At 38.9% G+C, this 24,045-nt stretch overlaps 1 protein-coding gene across 4 annotated transcripts in view; it reads left to right on the top strand.

The window, feature by feature from the left end:
* Positions 1–23,060, top strand: part of ctnna2 (catenin (cadherin-associated protein), alpha 2) — a 550,144-nt gene extending 527,084 nt beyond the window's left edge. For all 4 annotated transcript variants that reach the window (XM_036583115.1, XM_036583114.1, XM_036583112.1 and 1 more), the window contains 6 exons: positions 4,208–4,359; positions 9,795–9,908; positions 14,157–14,338; positions 15,853–15,958; positions 20,598–20,732; positions 22,027–23,060. In XM_036583115.1, coding sequence (XP_036439008.1) covers positions 4,208–4,359; positions 9,795–9,908; positions 14,157–14,338; positions 15,853–15,958; positions 20,598–20,732; positions 22,027–22,314 — 977 coding nt within the window. In that variant the 3' untranslated portion in view covers positions 22,315–23,060. The remainder of the gene's footprint in view (positions 1–4,207; positions 4,360–9,794; positions 9,909–14,156; positions 14,339–15,852; positions 15,959–20,597; positions 20,733–22,026) is intronic.
* Positions 23,061–24,045: the final 985 nt, after the last annotated feature.

Below are 24,045 nucleotides of genomic sequence, written 5' to 3'. Positions count from 1 at the left end.
ATGATGCTTTCTCTTAAAATGTTCTTGGGGTAAACTCTTTCTGACGTTACTCGTTATTGCTTTGAATTCTGTGCTTTTCAGACTAAAAGACAAGTTACACTGTTATTGTGGCCTAAAAGAAAGAGGTTTTGTATTTCATTTGAGCCATCTCTGTTTTCAGTAGCGCTGGAAGACGTAAAAGGCACTAAAAATGTGTCATTTTTCCTGACTTTCTCATTTTAAGCCTATTAGGCATACTGGCCTTAGCCTCTTAACATCAGCTGTGTCTGCGTACAATGAAAGTATTCTCTACACTATATCTGCATGTTCTGCTTCTTTGCCTAAGCACTGCTTTCATGAAAATGCTTTTTAAATACCCATTGTGCATATCTGACTGCTTGCTCGATTTCGGTCTCAACTTATCCCCACCCCCTCCTTCTCCCCCCGAAGGAAATAATCCATTCCAAAGCGGTGCCTTTTAATTCTCCTCATCATTTCTCACTGGTCCGGGTTGAAATAGCTCCTCACCGTAAGCAACTTTACTCATTAACAGCATTTAAATATTTCTATTTAAAAGTCATGGCAAAAATTCCCCAAAGCTTATTTTACGCTTCTGCAGTAAGTGGATTAAAATGAATTAAATGTGTGTTGAAGGAAGAGTAGAAAAAAAGAAGAAAAAAAAACAGATAAAAGCACCTTTTTGTGTTTGGCATAAATTTGTGTCTTTTTTTAATATGGAATTTAAAACCTACTTTTGCTCATTAGCTGATTTGGCTGTGTTTACACATTTAATTCCACACAGAAAGGTGCCAGAAAGAGAGACATCCTGAGCAGTGTGACCATCACTTTTATCTTATATCACTTATATCACTTGTTCCAGACTTTTATTGAAGACAGCCTCTGTCAGAAATGTGCAAGACCAGCAAAGCTTTTAGTTAAGACACAGTTGGAATATTAGCATAGCCTCCTTAACCAGCTCAGCCTTAGTGTGCTAGTCCTTACCTTATACAGCCTCTGGGCTCATTTTATCCCTCCTAGGTAAAACTACAAAATTTATACCAGATTATTGCTATGGACAACCTCTGCCAGAAGTGTGCAAAGCTAAAAAGGGGTTCACACATAACATTGTATTAGCATAGCGTTCTGGGGTAACCCAGTCTCTGTGGGCTGGTGATCCTGGCTATTAATAACTGTAGGCTTTCTGGTTAAAACTGTCCTTCCTACTTCCATCCATTTGTTGAATATTTTACAAGCTCTCATGATCTCATTCCAGGGATCACCATAAGGTCCCCATGATGCTGCAGGCTTAGTAGTTTCTTAAATTTTTTATTACGCTAGTAATACGTTGCCTCGTCCTGCATGTATACATGATGGGTTTGGTTTCAGTTTTGGACAGATCTGGGGCTGTATTTCAGTAACTTCCTATCTTTTTGTCTTAAGAAGTTAAGATCTGACAGGTCAAGATGAGGTATTTTAAAAATTTGTATTACCGAAGCAAATGTAATCTTAATTTAGGAATTTTATTTTATCTTACAGCTTCTTATCTCAAGCTTGGAAAAATTAGGTTATTTAGCCAGACAGCTAACTACCGTCACTAATGTTAAAAAGATAAACTAAACTAAAGCATGATAAAGTCAAAGTTGGGAATATTGTGAGAGCATCGTAACTCTCCAGTTTCAGTTTCCCAAATGCTTTAACCGAGCGCGCCAACGTTATTCCTCCTAATAAACAGACACATGCTCCGCTCTGTCTCCTCATTATTCACCACCATCACTGTAATGTTTTATCTGATGGGTTTTCATCATTAACATACGAAGATAAGAGAGGACGGTGGAGATCGTGTCTACAGCATCTGGGGTTTTTAAAACGCTGTTAGTAAAAAAACTTTCAGAAGTCAAAGCACCGTTTGCATTGTGGATTTCACTGCATAAACTGATAGAAATGGCCAGTTAATACAGAAGTTAAGATACCTCTGGGTGAAATTTTATCTAGTTAGGATGTTTCTGCAATGCTGTTTTCTTATCTGAGTTAGGATAAGATTAATATCTTAAGAACTGTTGTTTTGTGAAAGCTTCTGTCCTAAATTTAATCCCAACTTAAGTTGTCATGGTGAATAAACAGATAAGATTTCAGACTTAAGAAGCTTCTGTAATACGGAACCAAAAGGTTAATGATTTTCACAATTGGTATCTTACGACTGTCCTACCCTAGGCATTGGTCTATTCCATGGTTAATGTCAGTGCACATGTGAAATGTACTGCTGCCAAACCAGTGCTGATTTATTATCTAAAGATTTGTTAGATCTCTAAAATCTTGGGTTACATTACAGATTTGTTGCTAGGGGTTCCATTAAATTTGGCTTTGTGTTTCAGTGTTTGTGAACTTTAGCTTTTTTATTAGCAACAGTTACAATACAATTCAGTCTAAATCCTGTCTGTTCTTATATCTGACCTTCCACTGAACGTTCCTATAATGTTGGCAAGCATGATTGTGGCTGCAAGGCGTATCTTTGATTGAAAGTGAGAAGAAAAAGACTAGATAATGGAGGAAGGCGAGGTGCGTGAAGACGTCATTTACTCTGGTGCTCGGGGTGTATGGCTGTCACCAAGATGCATTCAGCAGCCTTCAAGGTCTAACATGCAGACAGACAGGTGCTTGACGTGCTGCTCTGACAAGGTGAAGTGGTTAATTGGCGGACGACGGCTGCTCACATGGTTGATATTTCCCAGGGTGACATTTTACCTTCTTTCTCTCTGTGCCTCTGCTTTTTTGGCTGAATCTCCAGCCCTGACAGACATGAAGAGGAGGCCCCTCCTACATGAATGTCCCTTTGCCTAGGCATTTAGACCATGCATTCCTCTGGGGCTAAATTTGCAACCATATGTCTTGTGCCTTGAAAAATGCACTTTTTGTGCATTATTTATATATTTTAGATGTTCAGCAGTTGTTCCTCTAAAAAACAAAACTTAGAATATCTTAAATCCTTTCTTACGTTTTCTGTTAAAACTATCCTATATGCTGAAAAGTGTTTTCAAATGGAATAGATCAACTTGACTGATGCTAACATGCCTAGTGATAAAAAGAAGATAGAATGATAAAAATAATAGAAATAATAAGTATTAGCATGATGTCATTTGCATAATTTCAATAGAGCTTCAAATAATGAGCCTCTGATTACAGAAAAACCTTCAGTCTGATGAACATGACAATGTACTATGTGCACTGTTTAAAGGAAAGCGAGCGGTAAAACAACTTAAAACAGGTGAATGTAGTTTAGATGTATATGCTAGATAGCATATACATCTGTATATGCTAGACACAATTGCTAATTAAGATGAAGTTGTCAGCTGATCTAGCTGAAGTTTTATTAAGTTACAGATCACATACCTTTTAAATTTACTAAAACTTGGCTTGGCTGAATTAGCTATTACTTTAGCTAGACTAACCAAGCTTCAAGTTGTTCTGCCTCCTTCCTCTAAACACCACATTTACAGCAAATAGTGCTCTAGTTCTGTCCTTCAGCCTGAAGGTTCTTCTATAATTAAAGGCACCTTATTTGAAGCTGTGTTAAACCAGACAGGTTTTTAGTAGGAGTTTACTTTTGTTCAGTGCAATGCCAGCAGGTAATAATGTTACTACATTAAAATTCTCTGCCAAAGACTTAAAGTTTGTCTTGGACTTGCCACTTGTAAATATCTCTGCTTCACATGACAGTTTAGACACTGAATTGATTGTGTACTTGGCAGCATACACTTGAAAGCCACAAAACCAGCTATATTAGTTGACTAGCTTACAAAGTTGTATTTATGTTAGTTTAATGCATCTCAACAGCTAAATGTCTCATGCACATTCATCTGTTATTTTGTGCTGTTCTGTAATAGGCTGTAATTAATAGACTACATGGCAAATAACCTAAGAGTCTATTCAAGAAAATTGTTTCTCATGGGAATATTTAAGAACACCCTATTGTTTATTTTGATAATTGCATTAAAAAAAATCTTACAAACCTGTCAGTGTTTGTCATAAGATTCTTGGTAAGTTTTTTTTATTTGGAAAGCTTTCATGAATCTGACCCCAAGTCCTCCCCGACCTATTCCCTTGATGTCTTTTACACCTGTGGGGCAAGCGAGGAAACTTTTGAAGGATGTGTGTAATCCTCTGTTTCTGTCTCTTTCTCTCCTCCTCTGTCCCACCACCCTCTGGGTCTCACCTTTCTCTCCCTCTGCAGTGATGCCTCGCTTTGCAGAGCAGGTGGAGGTAGCCATTGAGGCTCTGAGCACCAACCCCCCGCAGCCGTTTGAAGAGAATGAGTTCATTGACGCATCGCGCCTGGTCTACGATGGAGTGCGTGACGTCAGGAAAGCCGTTCTCATGATCAGGGTGAGAATCTCTAAGATCATTGCATGCACAACCACAATTACACCAGTGCATCTTAAAGTAAAAGTTTATCAAAATATTTACACATTGTTCCCATTATGCCAAATGTAGCAAAAACCAAAAGATATTTGGTTCCCAAAATATGCTTCTTGAGTTTTGCACTGGAGTTACGAGGCTAATGTAGCTAATAATCAAAACTTACATCCTACCAATAAGCACTGTGCAGAATGCATGCGTAAATCATCACTTCTCAAACCTCACAGATTTGTTAAGTAATCTCAAGTAGACTACTTGTGTAGACTTTCATATTTACTGACATTATATGATATACTATTATTTATAAAAATGGACAAAAATACAGTGGTGGCAGCCATCCTAACGCCTCAGATGTCTTTACTTTTTGTTGCTTTAAGATGCTACACTCGAAAGTTTGGGGACCTAGCTTTTCAAACTGGATTTGATACAAATGAGAAATACAAATAAAGTTTTCCTTGCAGAAATGTTTGATTTGATTTAACATAGTAAATAAAAAAATGCTCAGGTTTAGATATTTTTACTGAACAAAATAAAGTGCAAAACTGAATGAACACCTGACAAAATTCTTAGCTTTGGTACAATATGGTTGTGATGTCAGCACTCATCAGCACTCAGACTTTTCAGTGGGTTAAACCTAATTTGGGCCAAAAGATGTACAACATGTAAAAACACATATATCAGTAGTTTGCAACAAAAAAAACCCCCTCTAAAATCATTTATCAGGTAGGCAAAACCAAGACATTAATTAGGCAAAAATGTAGACATTATTTAGGCAAATCTGACACTTCAATGAACATGAAACTTATATTGCAAAACATGTGTAGAATTTGTAAAACATTATATACAAACTAAATCTTTGCATGTATTTGTTCTTAATTAAAAAGTAACAAGAAAAAATCAAACATTACATGAAAAATGTCAAAAGAAAACAAGTTGTCCCCAAACTTCTGACAGACAGTGTTCCATTACAGAACTCACTTTCACCTAATGCGACACACTTGTGTAATTTTATGTGTGGAACATGGAGTACATTCATATATGTAAAATGACTTAATGGATCGTTATAACTCATAACTCATAGGTACTAATGGATATTACACTAAAATGCACCGCATGCGTTTAGGAGGGGTATGTTGTAACAGGACTGCCCATAACACAACAGAACAACCTTGTTAAGTATAATACTGTATGTATAGTTTTTCCTGCATGCACTGTCACGTTCAGTACTGTTACACACAAAGGCCCTTTTCATCACAGCATCCCCTACAGTCGCGGTTGGAGAAACATCAAATGCCATAAAGATGAATAATACACTGTTGCTAAATAATAGGAAGCTGTGCTTTGAAGTGGCAGTAAGCGGGGAGAGGTAGAGGATAATTAAGAAGTGGAGATATCCTTTCTGCGACGAGAAGGCAGCCTCTGCTCTTTTGTCCAGCCTGACAGAAGGAGTCCACTCTCAGGCTGGGAGCAGCCTGCAAAATCCATTAGCGTTGCTATTCAGTTGCTAGGCTGTGGTGGCCGCCTCTTGGCATGGGATTTGGACTTTGAAATAGCTTTGCTCCTGATGTAGAAGAGGAATGAAACATGTGCACTCGTGCATGAGCATGCAAACACGCGCAAACACACAAGTGCATATCTATTTCCTTATTTGTCAGGAAATGTATCTCATTATCGTAACATGGCTAGAATGGTCATAAGATTTTGCACAGCAATACAGTAAAGCCGGACCCTCAGGGAGAAGTAGAGAAGCAGAGAAGTATCTGATTCTCTACCTGATTCAGTCAGCAGCATTAATATAGTAATTTAACTTTTGTGTTTTATTCATATGCCACAAAATGCATTAGAGAGTAGTTTCATATGTTGTAATATGTTGGCTCCAGTTTTCACAGCTCTTATCCATTGGCACTGATGACTGCTTTTGATTCATTCCTTACCTTTCAAACAGATACCAGTTTGTACAAACACAAGTCACCCATCACCCATTCAGGGTGTGCCCCAAGGGTCTGTCCTTGGTCCCCTCCTGTTTACTATGCATTTGGGGCTTCTTAAGCTGGGCATACACTACACAACTTATAAAATGCTAACAGATTTCGTGGAAATCACAGCCTGGAAAATCACACTGTGAAAATTTGCTGGAAATGGCAAATCAGGGTTAAAATCAGGCTAAAAACTGTGCATTTTAGGCCGAGCTTCAGTCAGATTATCCAGGATCATGTCCTTAGCTTTCACTGTTGCACTGATGACATCCAGATTTGAGATTGTTCCTTTATTATTACTTCCTAAATGCATCCACCTAAAGCACTGAATGCATCGCAATTTCCTGAAGCGAAACACAGATATAACTGCCACTCTCTTAGCAGGCCTTCTCAGTATGCTCGGATTTTATTTTTGATATTGATGGTGTGTCTTTCAGGTCATCCCTGGTTATTAAAAGTCTTGGTGTTAGCTTTGATTCATCGCTTACATTTGAGCCCTAAATTAAGTCACTTATCCACACGTGAATATGCCTTCTGCTGTAGTAAAACTATCAGTAGTCCAGTAAAGCTATCAGTAGTCAAGATTATGAGGGAAAACTGTTAGCTGCTTTCATATGTTGTCTAGCTTGTGTAATTAATTTCCTATAGCAGAGGCCGAAAGCATGAAATATTTTTTATGTAATATTTCATGCCTTTGTCCTCTGCTTAATAACAGTGATAAAGTCATTCTGGTTAATACCTTTACTTTCTCTCCTACATTGTCTATTGCAGTAGTCTTCAGATATCTCACTACTAAACTTTTGAATCACCCCCAGTTCATTCAAAACTCTACTGCCAGTTCTTACACACACCAAATGATCTGCACCTATAACCCCATCCTGTATCAGCTTCATCGGTTACCGGTATCAGCTCTCCATGGTCTTACCCTTGGATATCTTGAGCTAATCCATCGCTGTAGTCCCTCTTCCACTTATAGATCCTCTGGCACTGGACACTGAATGTTCTTGCCTTTCATCCTGTAAATCTCATCTTAAGATTTTCTTATATACTCTACATGACATCTCCCTTATGTCTTTTTTTCTTTCTCTTTCGATGTAAAGTGGCCTTGGGATTCTGAAAGGCTCAACATTAAATACACTTTTTTATTAGTATTCTGCTGATCGAAGCATATTCGCATGTGGATAAGTAGACCGACACAGTGTAAAACATATAAGGAAGTGCAATAGATTGCTTAAATAAGTAATCAGATGGCAACTGTAGTTGTGTCTTTAATGAGCATGTAACAGAATATGAATACAGAATGAACAGATGCATACTAACAATGCATTCTGAACAGGTATGAATGCATTTTTTCTACAGATTTGTAGGCGACAACTTGACTCAAACTCACATGTATCTGCCACTCATCAGTTCTTTTCTCTGCTTGCCTGATCTTTTCCTGCTAACCACATCAAGAAACTACCTTTTTATTCTCCGAATGAATCTCATTGTTTTGTATCAACTGCAAAATCTAAAACCTGCAAAGCAGCGTTTTATGAACATTTTATGAATGTTTAATGTGGTAGGAAACATCATTTTCACGCATTCACCTTTCTCTTGTTTGAAGTGAATTTACAATGTCAAATTTATAGGCTACATGCACCAAACTTAGCTAAGTTGCTAACTGGATGTGGAATTGCTTGCTGAAAGAAATGTGTTTTTCATGGATTTATTCCAGTCTTCCAAGCAAAGGAGAACCACGCCCACTTCTGTTTAAAATCCGAATACAGATACAGATCCTGTGAGCACTAAACCTTCACAAATACGTCATGAATACATTCATTACTCCCCTGGTTCGTAATAATTGTATACATCTTTAATATTGATTTCAGCAACAGCGATGCCCATTGCTTCATCCTCTACAATTTGTCTACTAATATGCAATGTGCGGGCGTCAAGACTGATTGAGCTAGTAGGCTTGTTGATGCTATGTCTGTAGGCGCCCTGACTTACACAAAAAAGATGAAATCTCAGAGTGTAAAGACCTGGAGGCCACGGCCCCTCCTCTTGCACTGTTTGATCTCACTTTAAGAGGGAACTGCTCGTTACAGCGTGCATGTAAACCGAACGGGAGTTTTAAAAACAATGATGTAAGTCGCTTGAAACCAGAGCAGTGGCTGTACGTGAATTATTGATGGAGATCTGACTGCTGGAATAGCTGACACATCTTGAGGTCCGCTAGCAGCTCCTTTGTCCTCTGAGGACTGGGCAATAGGGCGTTCCTCCACTGCCTGTCTGCTGCAAATCACGGAGGTGCCAGCTAACACTCACAGTGAGGGAGCAAAAGAGGACAGACTTGACAAGCCATACAGAAGTACAATGATAGTGGAGACAATGTGTTATTTGGACTGTGTATAGATGGCATTTTGAATAGCTAGTAAATAGAAAAAGTAAAAAGCTGATGGCATGCTTCATAAGATCACAATGGGGTTTAATGTGTTGGAATTGGTAGACTTGTTTGGGAAAAGCAAACTGTATGAACAAAGAGAATTGCTCAGAATGTAAAAAATGCTTTTGACCAAAGTCTAATTTTAATTTCTCAATTTTAAAGCATTTTTGTCAAAAAAATTCCGCAATTATTAACGTTGTCCAAATGTACTCAGCCAAGACACGTTTGATGTATGAAGTTTGCTTATTTAGTTTCACACTGATGCTAATAGAACAATTTATGCTAACAAATAATAGAAGCTAAGAAGTAATAGACATTTATAGCTGACAAGTGGAAGCTTACAACTAACAAATAACGGGAGCTTTAGCCACACAGATTTGTTAAGCCATCTTGAATAGACTTGCCTATGCTCATTTTACACTCTAAATAATATAATAATACCGATTCAACAGAATAACACTTTCATCATTGTAGTGAATTTAGCATGTTTGGTATCAGCTAATTTTACAAACTTGCCGTTTTCGATTTAACGAGATGAGATTAAAAAACTAGGATGTGACTAGACTAGTAACGTTAAAATAAGGTAAAAAACAGGTGCTTAGCATTTGTCTGTTTACCTTAAAGACAATGTGGCTTCCTTTTCAGTGTAAATGTTACATCCTAATAATTTGTGGCCTGGGTTTAGCAAAGTACAGTAATAGCAAGATGCAGACTACTGCTTCTTTTACTGGACACTTTGTTTTGTTTGCTGGACATTAAAATGACCATCTCTAAGTGTTTGTATGTATGGACAAAAATCAGGATGGCTGTTTACTTTTTAGCTATCCAACATACTTTTAATAAAAATTTACAGCTACAATATCAAGAAACAGTCACAGTAAAGGAACAGAGCCAGATCTCTATTTATTGTGTTGCAGTGCCAGTTGTTCCAGTATCATTTTAAGGCCTTACACAAAAATACATGTATGAATTTATGTATGTGTGTGTTTTCTCTCTAGACCCCTGAAGAGTTGGAGGACGACTCCGACTTTGAGCAGGAGGACTATGACACTCGCAGCCGTACCAGTGTCCAGACTGAAGATGACCAGCTCATTGCAGGCCAGAGTGCCAGAGTGAGTGACCCTTTTCCTTTTCAGTCCTTTTCTATCCTTTGACATGCTTTCTTTTTGGTCGAGCAGTAAAGTTTATGATGTCATTAGCTTAGATTAGATTACAGGCAAATAAACAAAAACAAACAAAATTCTCCAGTCTATATATGAATAAGATATTGGAGAGCACTCTAGTGATCTGCCATGCTATCCTGCTCTGGCATCCTTGTCTGTTTTTTTGGTTTTTTTTTAAACTGATTTAACTTCAGTTTACATTTGCTATATTCTTCACTTTATTGCTTTCTTTTCTGTTTAGAAAATAACATTGTGATGTAATTAGTTTGAATAGAGGCATATAAAGCTCATGACAATTATATATTTGACACATTTATTTGTTGCATATGTTGCAGTTTTACAAAAATTAATTCTCCAGTAAAAGTTTCAGCTGTAAAGATATTAGAAGATATTGTTAGCTGTCTGTTAAGCTAACCCACACTGGTGAGAGCAGAATAATGATGTCGGTTTGTCACTGGACAGAAATGATGTCCATCCCAGGTGACTCGGCAGTGTTTTTCGCACTGCAGTGTTTAACAAAAGAGCAGAACATTTCACACTGTACACTGAGATGCATCTGTTTAGGGCAGGATCTGCTGGTGCTGATAGTGTGTAAATGATCAGAGTGTGCACTCATCATCACAGTTTGCAAAGGGAGTGGGTGTGACCACAAATGAGGCCAGGAACAATAGGCCTCCTTCAGCTCCCGTGCATGTGTTCGGGTACGAGTGTGAATAGCACACCATGGGCTTCTTACAGGACATTAAGAGGATATCAGTGCCTGCCACCCCCTGCTCGAGAGCACTGCTGGCGCAAACACACACACACACACACACACACACACATTTGCCACACACTTGTTTAAAGCCGCCTGATCAAAGAGGAAAATGATTAATAGAGGGCTGCAATGAGGACGAAAGAGGAAATAAATGTTGAAGCCCCCAAACTAGACTGGCTGATTGGCCTGTGATCTCTTCTGTATGACATATATCTGATCTCCTGGCTAAATTCGGCTTATTTTTGCTGACATTCATGCTAGAAAAATGAAAATGTACTAGACCTTAACCTGCAAATGCAGACCGGCTACACTGTTTTGTTCACCTTCGCCGTGTTTCTGTGCAACCTCTAAAACACTGATGAAGTCATCCAAAAGATCAGCATGAACCTAATGACAATATAATCCACCTGTTAAAAGTTTGGGGGCACCTTGCCTTGTCAAAATGAACCTGGTTAATTTTTACTATGTTAAAGCAATACTTAAGCAAATATATGTAGACAGTTTTGCCCTTACCCCAACTGTAGTTAATCAGCCAAGACATATTTGGTGTTTGCAATTTGCTTCTTACGTTTTGCACTGGAACTACAAGACTAATGTAGCTAACAGGTAATGGAAACATAGCTACCAGGTTAGCAAACTCCAGTTGTGCATGTCTGTATCATACTCTTGCCTCAAAGTGTGTTGTTAAGCAATCTCAAAAAGACTTTTACGTGGTTTCTGATACTGTGTGACACCATCATCTACAAAACTGGACAAAAAGTATGGATGAAATTTAGGCATAAAGATGGCTGCAAATACTGGTTTTGCTATGCCTTGTACTTTTGTCCAGTTTTATAGATATCAGTATGACATGCAGGGACAGTTTACACTTTGCATTAAAATGTTTTATGTCCCAATCATATCTAGAGATTCTTTAGCTAGATTCCTTTTTCGCTTTTCATTGAAATGCTGAAATGCTCCCAGTGACCTGATTTTCCTGCGTATAAAGCACATCGACACACATATTGTTTCCAGTTTACTTATATTTATTTTTTGAAAATATTGGTTTGGGCTCGTTCACTGGCCCAGAGCTCAAGATGGCACTTGGTTTTGGGATAACTCTGCATGATCTCATTGTAATCCGATCACAATGCATCCTGGGTGTGTTTACACCTGGGTTTTTATTCAGTCAAGTGAAATCCACACGTGATCTAATCACCAAAAATGCATGTTGATGCAAGATGTAAACGTGTCTCACAGTGTGAGAAACCACATAAGCAAGCCTGACTGGGATAATGGGATTTTTTGGCTTTAGGTTACTAAAAACTGCCATAGAAAATGTAAATTTTTATTCACCATTTTGAAAAGCTGTGTGTGCTCAAACTTTTGACAGACAGTGTGCACTGGAACATTTTTCCCAGAAGCACAAACACATACGCACTCTCTTGCTGTTTTTCTGCAGGAGCCCCTTCCATTAGCTATGTGATTGGATAATGCTGCTGATAGGTCAGCCCTAAAATTGCGCTCCGAGTACCAGGGCTGCTTGTGCTTCAAATGAAACACATTAAAAGGCGTTGTTAGGCTCTGTATGTAGAGAGTGCTTTTCTAATTCGGGGGCAGGAACACAGGCTTGGGGCGTGAGTGTGTTGGCGCGGGTGTGCATGGGGAAGGATTTGCCAGAGTGTTAAGCTCCCTGGCCTTGCTCTTGTTATCGGCGAGCAGGAAAGAGAGGGATTTGGGCTAAATGAATTTTGAAGTAGGACAGAGGAAGAAAAGCGCTTACTGCTAGCAGCATATCTTCCCCAAAACCCAATCAGCCTGTAGCATCTGATCCTCTGCTAGCATTTATGCTAAACACCACGCAGATTCAGGCATCTTTAACCCCTAAAATCCCAAGGGCTCCTTTGTAGGCAAACACGTCATCACTGCATGACTCATAAAGGTTATTAGTTTCATAGTAATTTATTGTAGGTACTGAATTATAGATCTCAAGGTTACTAACTGAATAGTAAGCCTGCATATTAACCCTATCAAACCAAAGCTTCTGATCCTTTACCAATGGCCCCTTTAAGGAGTTGCAGCATGTGCATTTCTATGTTGACCATGGTAAAATGCATCAGCACTTCATGTGTGCTATGTTTTCTACCATAAAATGAACCTTGTTGCCTTTATTGTTGGATGCACTGCAGTAGTTTCTGATTGAGTGCATGAGCTCATTCAGTGTGGTTCAGATCAGTAAGTGCTTATTATGGTTTTGATTAATCAGAGTAACGATAAAACGATGATCTGATATGTGACATCTCTATTCATGCATTTTCTTTTTGAAAAGGATAGTTTGTGACAGACTAAATAAAGATCAGTGTTTTTTTTATCTTGTTCTTTGTTAGATCATATGATGTCAAATTATGATATGCATGTGTTGAAGTTATTGTCAGGGGTACAGTCTTGATTTGTGGAAAGAAAAAGGCATCACCTTTACATTTTTAGACAAAAAAACCGTCAATACAGAATTTAAATCATATGTAAATGTTATTCATTACATAACTATGCATAATTATGTAATTAGATTTGAAATAGTACAGCAACGTAGCAGTAATATTTTTAGACTTTTAAAATTTAACAAAGACATTTTCACAAAATAATTTTTCACTTCAATATCTCTGGAGCTGTATATGAGAGCAGTCTTACTTGACCAGCACACACCCATCCTGCCCCGGTGCCTCTTTCACCTCTTTGACAGAGCATTGAACAAATGCATAATTCATGGACTGGCGTAAGAAGTGAGGTAATTATACATTTATCTCACAAATAATATTGGGGCCCCATCTGTGTCTGTGACCTTGCAAAAGAGATTAATGCCATTTCGGACCTTCTCAGAATTGCTACGGAGAGAAAATTTATTCCCCTACCAGAGGAGAAAAAAAAAAGAAACGAGAATGGATTTGCTCTTTATGAGTCTGGAATGTCACAAGGTTCCAGAAGGTCCTACTGTATGATTAAGTGTTAAGTTTAAAAACTTTATTCAGTGGCATTTTAATGGGGTGAAACAATGTCATTCTTTTTTTCACAGTTATACACAGGGGACAGAACAGTGATAGCTTTTTAAGGGATAAAGGAGAACCGGACAGCTGTTATTTAAAGACAGCGTGAATTTGTCTTTCTGTTTTAAAGCAAGACTTTGTTAAAAAATCTAATTTGCATGTTCTCCTTACTCTAGATATAATGGGTCAGCCAGGACATGTTTGTTATCTGGTGTTTGCTTCTTTAGTTTTGCACAAAAATCAGTAATCAGATTGTTTTGTTTATGTGGTTTTTGATTTATGATTTAGGCATGCAGTTTACACAATGGTAATTAGTCGTAAGCTTCCATTACTTATTGATAAATTTCTGTTACTTGTTTACTCTTGCTTTGTTGTATTTATCTTATTTGTTCTTTATTTGTTTTTCTTTCTCTCTCTTAGGCCATCATGGCTCAGCTCCCTCAGGAGGAGAAGGCTAAGATTGCAGAGCAGGTGGAGAGTTTCCGGCAGGAGAAGAGTAAACTGGATGCTGAGGTGGCCAAGTGGGATGACAACGGCAATGACATCATCGTGCTGGCCAAGCAGATGTGCATGATCATGATGGAGATGACTGACTTCACCAGGTACACACAGACACACACCTACACTGTCTATCAAAAGTTTGGTAGCCATCCTCTGATGTTTTCTGAGTAACGCTTTTCAAAAAACAACGGCAAACAGCTGTTTTCTATTACTTTGGGTATATTTTGCATCAGACTTGTGCACAGATAGATCAAAGAGGGGGTTTGAGCCTCTGCCCTTTTGCACAAGAACCATTTTGGTGAGATAAAATTGGCCAGGCCTCTACATTTCACTTTAGTCGACTGTGATGTCACCAATGCCTGCATCACCACAGCACTGAGAATCTTCCTGATAAACCACTAATTATGTCTCTTTGAAAAAGCATCACAATGCATTATGTGGTTATCTTGAACAACCAATGTCGTTCAACACCCAATGGCGCTATTAACTTGATAAACCAAGCTTTTCATTATTGTTTTAAAAAAACTTATATCAATCATCACAAGTAATTATATAGCATAGTAGTTATTGACACTGTATGCTGTAGGCTTTTCTCTAGAATAAAATCAGTCTATCTATCTACACAAAAGTGTCTGCAGTATGCTTTTAATTTAATTCAGTTTTATTCATGTTCAGACTGTCCCATTTCCCTTGAGTCCCTGCCCCTCAGAATATCTGTGCATGGACCTGCTCAGCTTCATATTCCTTAAAGTATCATTCCTGGTATTTTAAAAGAATTTTAATTTATTTATATTTATTTTATAATTTGAAGTATAAAGATTTTTAAAACCTAGGCGCCCCCAAACTTTTGCCAGGCAATGCACTCTCCAACTCGTACTGCATGACTGCAGTCTGACTAATATATTATTACCTCCTACTGTGATCCTCAGTGGAAAACAGACTCCATTTTCAGAGCTGTTAGCTGTACAGAGCCTCTGCTGGCTTTGCCTCATCCCGTCTGCAATCTTAGTTTTTTTTTTTTAGCTTGCTTTTAGTTTGTAAGTGACTGTATAGCCTCTATCACAACTTAATCACCACGTACACTCACACTGTCCAAATGTGGTAAAACATCTCCCTTCTACTTCCACTTACTAGCCGCTTTATGAGAAACGCCTCCCTACTATATAGATGCAAATTACAGACTTTAACCCATCTGCACAATTTATTAGGCAGTTTATCCTCTACCCTATTCATTGTCAGTTTCCGACCACAGGACGGCTGTTGATCGGATTATTTGGGACCATTCTCAGCACAGCAGTGATATTGACTTGGTAGTGGCATGGTAGTGTGTGAGACACTGGTATGCATATATCACTGTTAATGCAATTTGTTGGTTCACAACCCAAAAACATCAAGCTAAGAGCAGCTCTGTGGTCACAAACCACCAAAGAATGGACAGACGATGGTTAACACTAATTGTGCATTAACAGATGAGTTACAATGTCTAACTAGACACAAGCAAGGTAAGGGTTTCCAATAAAGTGGTCAGTGAGTGTGCATCATAGTGTATTTGTCACAACATGCCATGTCTGCCATGCAGCTGTAATGCAGCCATTTTTTGTAAATGTGATCAAAGGGGAAAGGGCCCACTGAAGAACTCGTCCGACGTGATCAATGCTGCCAAGAAGATTGCGGAAGCTGGATCCAGAATGGACAAACTGGCTCGTGCTGTGGCTGACCAGGTTAGAGAAAACCCCACTGCATAGTTCTAGGGAAAGGTTTTGCTACACTAATAGGCCAAATATTATCCTATACTATCTTAACTGAAATAAACATTAAGAGATGAGGGACAATAATATCTTTATTAACACTGAGCAAAAGGGTAATGTCTGCTGCAACGGCATCCGACTCACTGATTCTTCTATTTTACCTTCTGATGGTTCTCCTGCAGAGTTCTACTGCAGCTCACACGATTCTCCCATTCAGATGCTCACTGATTAACTGAAACAGGTGTGTTAAATTAGGAGTTTGTAAATAATTAAAAACTGCTTAATGTTAGGCCCTGTTATCAACGTCTGCGAAGGCTTTTCCCATTAAATATGCTAGAGATCACTGTAATGACGTAGCTTAAACTACATGTCGGTAGACGTGTGTTGGCTTTTGGTGAATTAACATAAACTAAAACTTAAAAAAAAATCATGGCTTGCTTCCATACTTTATTTAGTCTTAGTCTCTAGTGTACATTTGTCTATCTCCCTTTGTCCATCACTGCATTATTCTCTTTTCTTCTCTCTTTTCCTGGTGAGCCAGAGTTAAAGCTGGCCCCCATCAGTAGATGGGCCATAGGGGAGAGCAGAGGGGTGTAGGATCAAAGCTCGGTTTCGCCTTTAATCAAATTAGCACCTCCAAGGTGTTGCATTCATTATCAAATGAGCACCTTCTCACTAATGTGCTGACAGCACCTTTTTAATATCTAATCAATCACTGCAGCTCCTTGGAAGACAAACACTAGAAGAACCTGTGTTTGAGAGAAAAAATGTGTTTAATATGTAGGAAAACCAGAGAAAATCTTTCACTGTTTTAAGTTTTTCAGTGTGAAAGGGCGTAACCATTTCTGTTTGGTTCCTGAAGTCAAGGTTAGGTTTATGATTAGGGCTAGGCTTAAAAAATCTTTTAAAAAGTTTGCAATCAGTGTTTTTGATAATATAAAAAAGTTGCACATAAATTTTTAATTCTGAAATGATGATAGTGCTGTAAAATTTCACAGGTTTCAAATAATTAATAAGACGTTGTAGAAAGTAAAGACATTTTAAATGTGTCCAGAATGATGAACAGATCCGTAGGTGATTTTAAAATCACCCAGAAAGCTGTATACCACTGACAGTACAGATAAAGAATACATAGAAATGTATCTTTTTAAATGTACATTGTATGAATTCTTGTAATGTAACACTACAGAATTTTTAATATGACAAAGGATTTCAGATTTTTGAATGATAGTGTATGTGTGACTCCATGTCCTAACAACATACAAAAACAAGTGAGTGTGCGTGCACATTGTTGTTGTTTCGAATAAGCTGTCCCTCCTCGTTCCATAAGATTGCTCAGCTTTGAAGTGGCTGAGTCACCACTAGCCTGCCAGCACAGTGTGTTTGTTGATCTTGCGAGGTATTCCTTTTCCCTTAGATAAAGGAAAAAAACACGCCGGGAGAGGAAGCGGATCGCCCTGCTGATGGGCAGTAATCCGAGTGTTGAAATGCACCAGAAAGCATCTCTCTCTTGCGCTCTTCTCTCGCACTCCCTCTCTTTGTCCAACTTACCATGCTTCAGCCCTCTGGCCACTCCCTACTCAGTTCTTCCTATCAGCCTCTGAGGTCACATGTCTTTTTGTAGGCAGCCACATGTCCAAATAAGGACTTAGTTAAGTCTTGCCTGTGGAAATAATGAATGGCATTTTTGAAAAATACTCCAATGTACCCTGTGGTACTCAAAAATGTTCCAAGGCCAATATGTTTTGTCCTATTCAAAAACAGATTACAAAATTGTAACCTTCTACAGCCAAAACCACTGAACTCCCACACTTTACAAAGTTCTGTCCAGATGCACATGGTGAACTACAAAATGATACGACCCCAGAGATCTATACTATCCATTTTCACACAACTCCCATGTACACACATACAATCTTTTTGCCTATTTCAATTTCCACGTCTGTGGAAGCTGACCATCTGAGATCCAGCTTTCATTAAACTTGCATGTACGTGACACTGGATTTGCTCTCCAAACACCTCCCCTCTTCTCCTGGCAGATTTCGGACATATTTGTAGCCTAAGCTGAACAGGTGGTCGACGTGTCCCTTATCAAACCCTTCTCCCTCACTAGCAAGTATTTACGTCTCCCTGCCATCTGGGCCTGCACAGAGTGAAGGATGGAGTCCAGGGTTTGGATTCGTAGTGAGCGTAGGATGTGGGCATTCAGGATTTGGAGCAGACTCCCCCGAAGGAGGCTAGTTTGGCCATTGCGTGCCAAACAAATCGAACAAATCCAGAAAGAACCTCCTACTCTGACAGGTTTAATGAGAGCCGGAATGGTCTGCTTCTACAGGAGCGATAGGCCTGGGAGGGTGTTAAAATAGGCAAAAGACTGTGCAAAAGACCTTCTAGCCCTTTATAAATGGTCAGGTTCTGACCAGAGGAACACTATATGCTTCTGCTGTAACTCATAGTCGAACCAGCACCACACACACTATCATGTCACTGCCATGTCAGTGTGACTGCTGTGATGGCCAACCACCCAAAAAATATCTGGTCAGAAACAGTCTTTTAGCTTATGGTCTACGAGCATAGACACAAGGTAGGTGTTTTCAATAAACTAGTAACTAGTGTATAGAAGAAACTGTGTGTGTCTGAATGGAAAAGTGTGATTTGGATGACTGTTCTTACTCTAAAATACCACAGCTCTTGACACAGCCACCCACTTCTTCTGACTCTTCTACGCCTCCTCTTCTCTTCCTCCTCTCCCTGTGTTACCTATGCAGTCACTTTCACTTCATCCTCAGCTCAACTGCACAAAAGAAAAGGTCACTTGACCGTCAACACCTCTGATTACTTAGTATAGTGTGGCACATTCATACATTGATGTGCTAAATTAATAAACACTTGTATGTTGTTTGGACCTAGCATAGAGCATCTAAAATTAATGGAGGACACGGGTAAAACTGTCAGTGAAGAATACTGCTCAAGTCAGAGGATTTAAATCTTTGCCTGGAAGATAAAACACAAGTTCATGCAGTTCATGTGGCTTTTCTTTTTCTGTCTCTGAATCAGACTTTATCCTAGAGGCCCACAGCACTGCAGAATTTAGTAATTTCTCTAATAACACACGTTAGCTAATTAGCAAGCTCTAGAGCAACTTTATGCCAGAGCATAGCAATACAGGGATGTCTTGATATGATCCGACCTTTTCTATTGGCTTCAGAGCAGATCAAGCCATTTTTAAAAGTGTCAATATCAGCTATAATTAGCCAAAACAATTCTGAACTCTGTAGAGGTAACATGAGTCAACAGTATCAATTTATGGCAGTGAGACACTTGCAATATCTGTCATTCCAGTTTAATTGCTAGCACACAGTGGTAAACCAGTGGTTTGAGTAACTGCACACTGAAAGCCTAGAGGAAGGAGTAGCCTACTTTGTGCATCTTAGAGCAACTTGTAATACTGTATGTATGTAGCATATTAATAACATTTTTAACTTGCCAATTCAAAAAATGTCCAAAGAACTAAACTTATTAGTTCACAGTGTGCCACATGAGGCAGATAATATAAATGTGACTTTAATAAAGCATTTTAATTGGCAACCTACTATAACTTAGCTAGACTGGATTAGCTACTAAATTTAGTATAAAATTATCCACAAAAACCATGAATGCCTAAAAAAACAATTACTCAGTCAGGACTCAGTATTGGCAGATGGCCAATAGTAAGTGATGTGTACTGGGATTGGAGGCAAAAAAAAAAAACATAAGTCATTCCTAAGGTCCTTCTGAAAACGATTAAGTGAAAGTAAGGAGCTTAATGTCCCAGACGTTTGATAAATTAGAGCAGGTTTTATAAGGGGGCCGTCTTTACAGGTAGAGTGTTTGTTTTTTGCTGTGGTTATCTCAAGCCCATGTTCATAAAATGAACTCATTCATTACCTTTCACTGGCACCAACTCAAGTTTGGACCAAGAACAAGAGGGTGGAAGATAAATCATAGGTCTTATTTAGCTTTTAGTGAAAGTATGTTTGCCCTCAGAACAAAACTGTAGTCCAGAAAAACCACCCTACAGAGGCAATTAAAATCAAATCCAAAGGAAAAGTTTGTTTAAACTTCTCTCAGGCTATAGGAAGTTTACTTTGGTTTTGTTTTAGTACAACCAACTAATTCCATAAGAACATTCAGTGGATTTGAGTGCAGTTTTTTTTGTTGGAATCACCGTGCTATACATGTCATTCTGTAAGTTAAACATTTTATATCTTTATAGAGAGTCCAGGAGCAAGGTAGTGAGCAGTCTTTCTTGACTGTATTTGTCCTGATTCCACTTAGAAGAGTTCTGTAACATATTGAAGGCCATGTTGAGTCACGTGTATAGGAATTTTACAGCTTTGTCATGTAAAAGGTGGTAATGGGACGTGAGCAGAGCCTCATTTTGATTTAGAATGAATCCAAACCTCTCTCCTTATGCCTCGACTGTCCCAATCTGGCCTACGAGACTATCAGTCTGTTACATATTAGTACAGGTCATGCAGTGCCACACGTTTAGAATTCATGGCTCTTGTAGTATGAAGAGTAGCAAGCGAAGTGAGCGGGGGCTCATTTTTATCTCTTCTCTTGCCTCCAGTGTCCTGATTCAGCCTGCAAGCAGGACCTGCTGGCCTACCTGCAGAGAATCGCCCTCTACTGCCACCAGCTCAACATCTGCAGCAAAGTCAAGGCTGAAGTCCAGAACCTGGGAGGGGAGCTCATTGTCTCAGGGGTACGTTCTTGCAATATCAGCTTCAGCACTACATATGCAGTGACTCTGTAGAGACAGAAGAACAGGGGAGTGGTCTGCAAGTTATGCCTGCTTGCATTTTTTGCAGCATATGCTCATCATGCAAACTAATCAAAAATGAATTCCTTAGTTTTTATTAAATTACATTTTTAATGAATAAATTAATATTTAGATATTTAGTCGACATTTTAAATAAAAAATATGGGACCGAAAAGTTTGCCATGACAATGCAATGTATCACCTTTACATTAATTTCTTAGCATAGTTAGAAAACTGTCATTAAGTTAGCCTAACAGCTTATAGTAGCCATAATTGATAGTGGAGAGTATTAAGTAAATGCAAGATTATGCCAACCAGCAAAGGAGAAGTTCTGCATTGTACTACAGTTGTTTCTCAATTTAAAATAAACGTGTTAATGATGTAGATTTACAAATATTAGCAATGTACAATTGTAAAACACTGTTTAATGATTTTGTCTGGAAATGCCCAGAAACTACTCATGGAAGCCCACCAAAAACATCCGAAATGCTATATCAATTAGTTGTTTTTTTTTTTTGTTAGATAAAGCTAATTGATTACAGACTATTAAAGGCAATGTCAGTTAATAATAAAAAAACCTTTGCCCATCAGAAGAGTAAAGGTTGAGGTTATTCCTGTTGGACAAATACTGCACAGACCCCTGGACTAGGACTTTTGAAAAGACTGCAATTTTCTTTTCTTTTTTTAGAAACCATGTTTATGTCTCATGAAATGTACTGAACTGAATTTTGTTTGCATTGATTTTTTTGGTCATTACCAGCTCGTGTTACACTGCATGGAAGCGCACAGCCCGTAATGTGCTGACTGTAAGTGAAATAAAGCCCCGATTGGAAAGTCACCTGACGTCACCCATAGCAGCGCTCGTTCCTCTTTCCCAGTTCAGAACAGGCTGTGTAAGCAATAAGCTGGATGTAAAAGAACTTCTCAATGATGTCTTTAGTTACATATTCACAGAACACATAAACGTTTATCCTTTGTTTTTTTTATTTTGAAAACCTTGTTGCTCTATAGCTCGTTCATCTCTCAAGTTCCACTAAATGATGCATCAGTAATTTGGCAACCAACACAAATGGAATGTTTCTTAGGCTTTAGTTTAAAAAAGTCAATAAATAACAATAATGAACCTTCACCCTCTTACGTTACAAAACAAACACAGTGTCCAGCATGTTCATCACTGGCACTACAACAAGCTTCTTAACCTGGCTCTTACATCACCATTCCTCTCATTATTTTCTAGCTGGACAGCGCTACATCTCTCATCCAGGCAGCCAAAAACCTGATGAATGCCGTGGTTTTGACAGTCAAGGCTTCGTATGTGGCCTCCACCAAGTACCAGAAAGTGTACGGCACAGCAGCCGTCAATTCGCCCGTGGTTTCTTGGCGCATGAAGGCTCCGGAGAAGAAGCCGCTGGTCAAGCGGGAGAAGCCAGAGGAATGCCAGACCCGTGTACGGAGGGGCTCTCAGAAGAAACACATCTCTCCAGTCCAAGCTCTCAGCGAGTTCAAGGCTATGGACTCCTTTTAACTCCTGAGACAGCAAAAAAAGAAGCTCCAAGTCTCAAATTCCCCTCTCAACCTCCTTCCCCCTGCCCCCTCTCTCTTTTTTCTTTTTGTCCCATCTCCAATTTGCGGCTACATGTATTTAAGCCTTCTCCAAATCCACAGAGGTACATCAGTGTTCTCTCAATATGTGTAATTTGGAGTGATTAACCCCTTTGGCCTCCATTCTCTTCTGCGAAAAGGACAAAATGCGTTTCATTGCCAAACGCTAACCAAATCAGGACACAAGCATATAGTGGAGGAGAGTGACATTTGTTTATCGTTTGGGCTTTAGTACGATTCATGTGATGTTCACTAGTTACCAGTGTTAACTACTGGCCATATTTACGCAGATATACGAAAGAAAATAATGTATGGTGCGGTAGTGTCAGCCTATAGCTGTCGAAGGGCGCTGGAGCTCCTAACGTAAACTTTTGGTTTGAAACTGAATATGACTTGTAGTGCTAGGAATAAGTTATGTTGAAACACCTGTTTACTTTGACCCATGATAATCCATATAATCCACAAGGTGATGAGAAACACTAGTTTTTTGCCATTTATTTAATTCTACTGCATCACTAACTACTGCAGCCTGGTTGGCCATAGTGTTGAACATACTACTAGAAAATGGACCGAATCGACTAGTTGTGTGGTTTGCTCAGAGAATAAAGTAGAAACCCTGCATACCTTTATAGTCACAATTCTCTAATAAACCCCGCAACTGTGTTCCGAGTCTGCTTCTGAATCACTTCTTGAAAGCATAATGCTCTGTTCCAAACTCTAATTATTATGAAAGGTTCCAATTATTTCTGATAGGGAACATCTGAGTGTTCTTTATTTAGCCAAAAAGGAGCTCTTCTCTTTCTGCAAAAACCACTAATGTTTCAAACTCAAACACAGTGCCCTCTGCTTCAATTTCAGTAAACAGATCAGGAGTGTAAATAATTAGTTAAAAAAAGGAAAAATGTCAAATGACTGTGCCTAATGTGTTCACTTCATTAATATTCATAGAAAAAATAACCGCATGGCTTTTTCAAGGATCCTGTTCCTTTGGCACCTTTATCTGAAGCTGTTAAGGTGAACTCTAATTTCAGAATGTTTTCTAAGAACTTTTTAAAGCATCTGGATAAAATTCATTTTGATTTCCCTTTTTCATTTCTCTGGCACACAAGCATTATTTTATTTTATTTTTTTTTTTTGCGGACATAAGTTGGAGCTTGCTACCTGCCAGGCAGGGTCCTGGTAAAGAGATCTCAGACTGATTAAGCTCAAAAGCGGGTAAGCGTATGAAATAGCTCGGTGTGACCTCCGCCAGATCGCATTCTGTCTGAAGCTTGTCCCCACTGTTCCTTCGGGTTTGGTACTGTGACCCGTGCCTAATGAAACTCATTACAGGAGGATTAGCCGTGAGGCCGCTGTGGCAATACTCATACCTGCCATTTACCTTAATTAAAATCCTCCTTTAAAGCCCTTAGCTCTGCTGAAGGAATTAACACAGGACGCAGGCCAAGAGGTGGAGATCAGAAGTGGTTGTTGGTCAGGACGGGGTGTAAAAGGATTCTTTTGGAGGGTTGTTTGTCCTGCTGCAGGTCAGACTTTAAACTTGGCTTTTAAATTTCTTAGAACACACTGGCTAACTAGATCATTGTGACTGGCTGATTTTACCATGGATTTTTCAATGTGCTGAAAGAGTCAGCTCTTTCACATGTAATTTACC

This window comes from Colossoma macropomum, unplaced genomic scaffold (genome assembly GCF_904425465.1).
Source record: "Colossoma macropomum unplaced genomic scaffold, Colossoma_macropomum, whole genome shotgun sequence".
In the NCBI taxonomy this organism is placed as follows: Eukaryota; Metazoa; Chordata; class Actinopteri; order Characiformes; family Serrasalmidae; genus Colossoma; species Colossoma macropomum.
The sequence above is the reverse complement of the archived record's forward strand: the minus strand, read 5'-3'. Positions and strand labels throughout refer to the sequence as shown.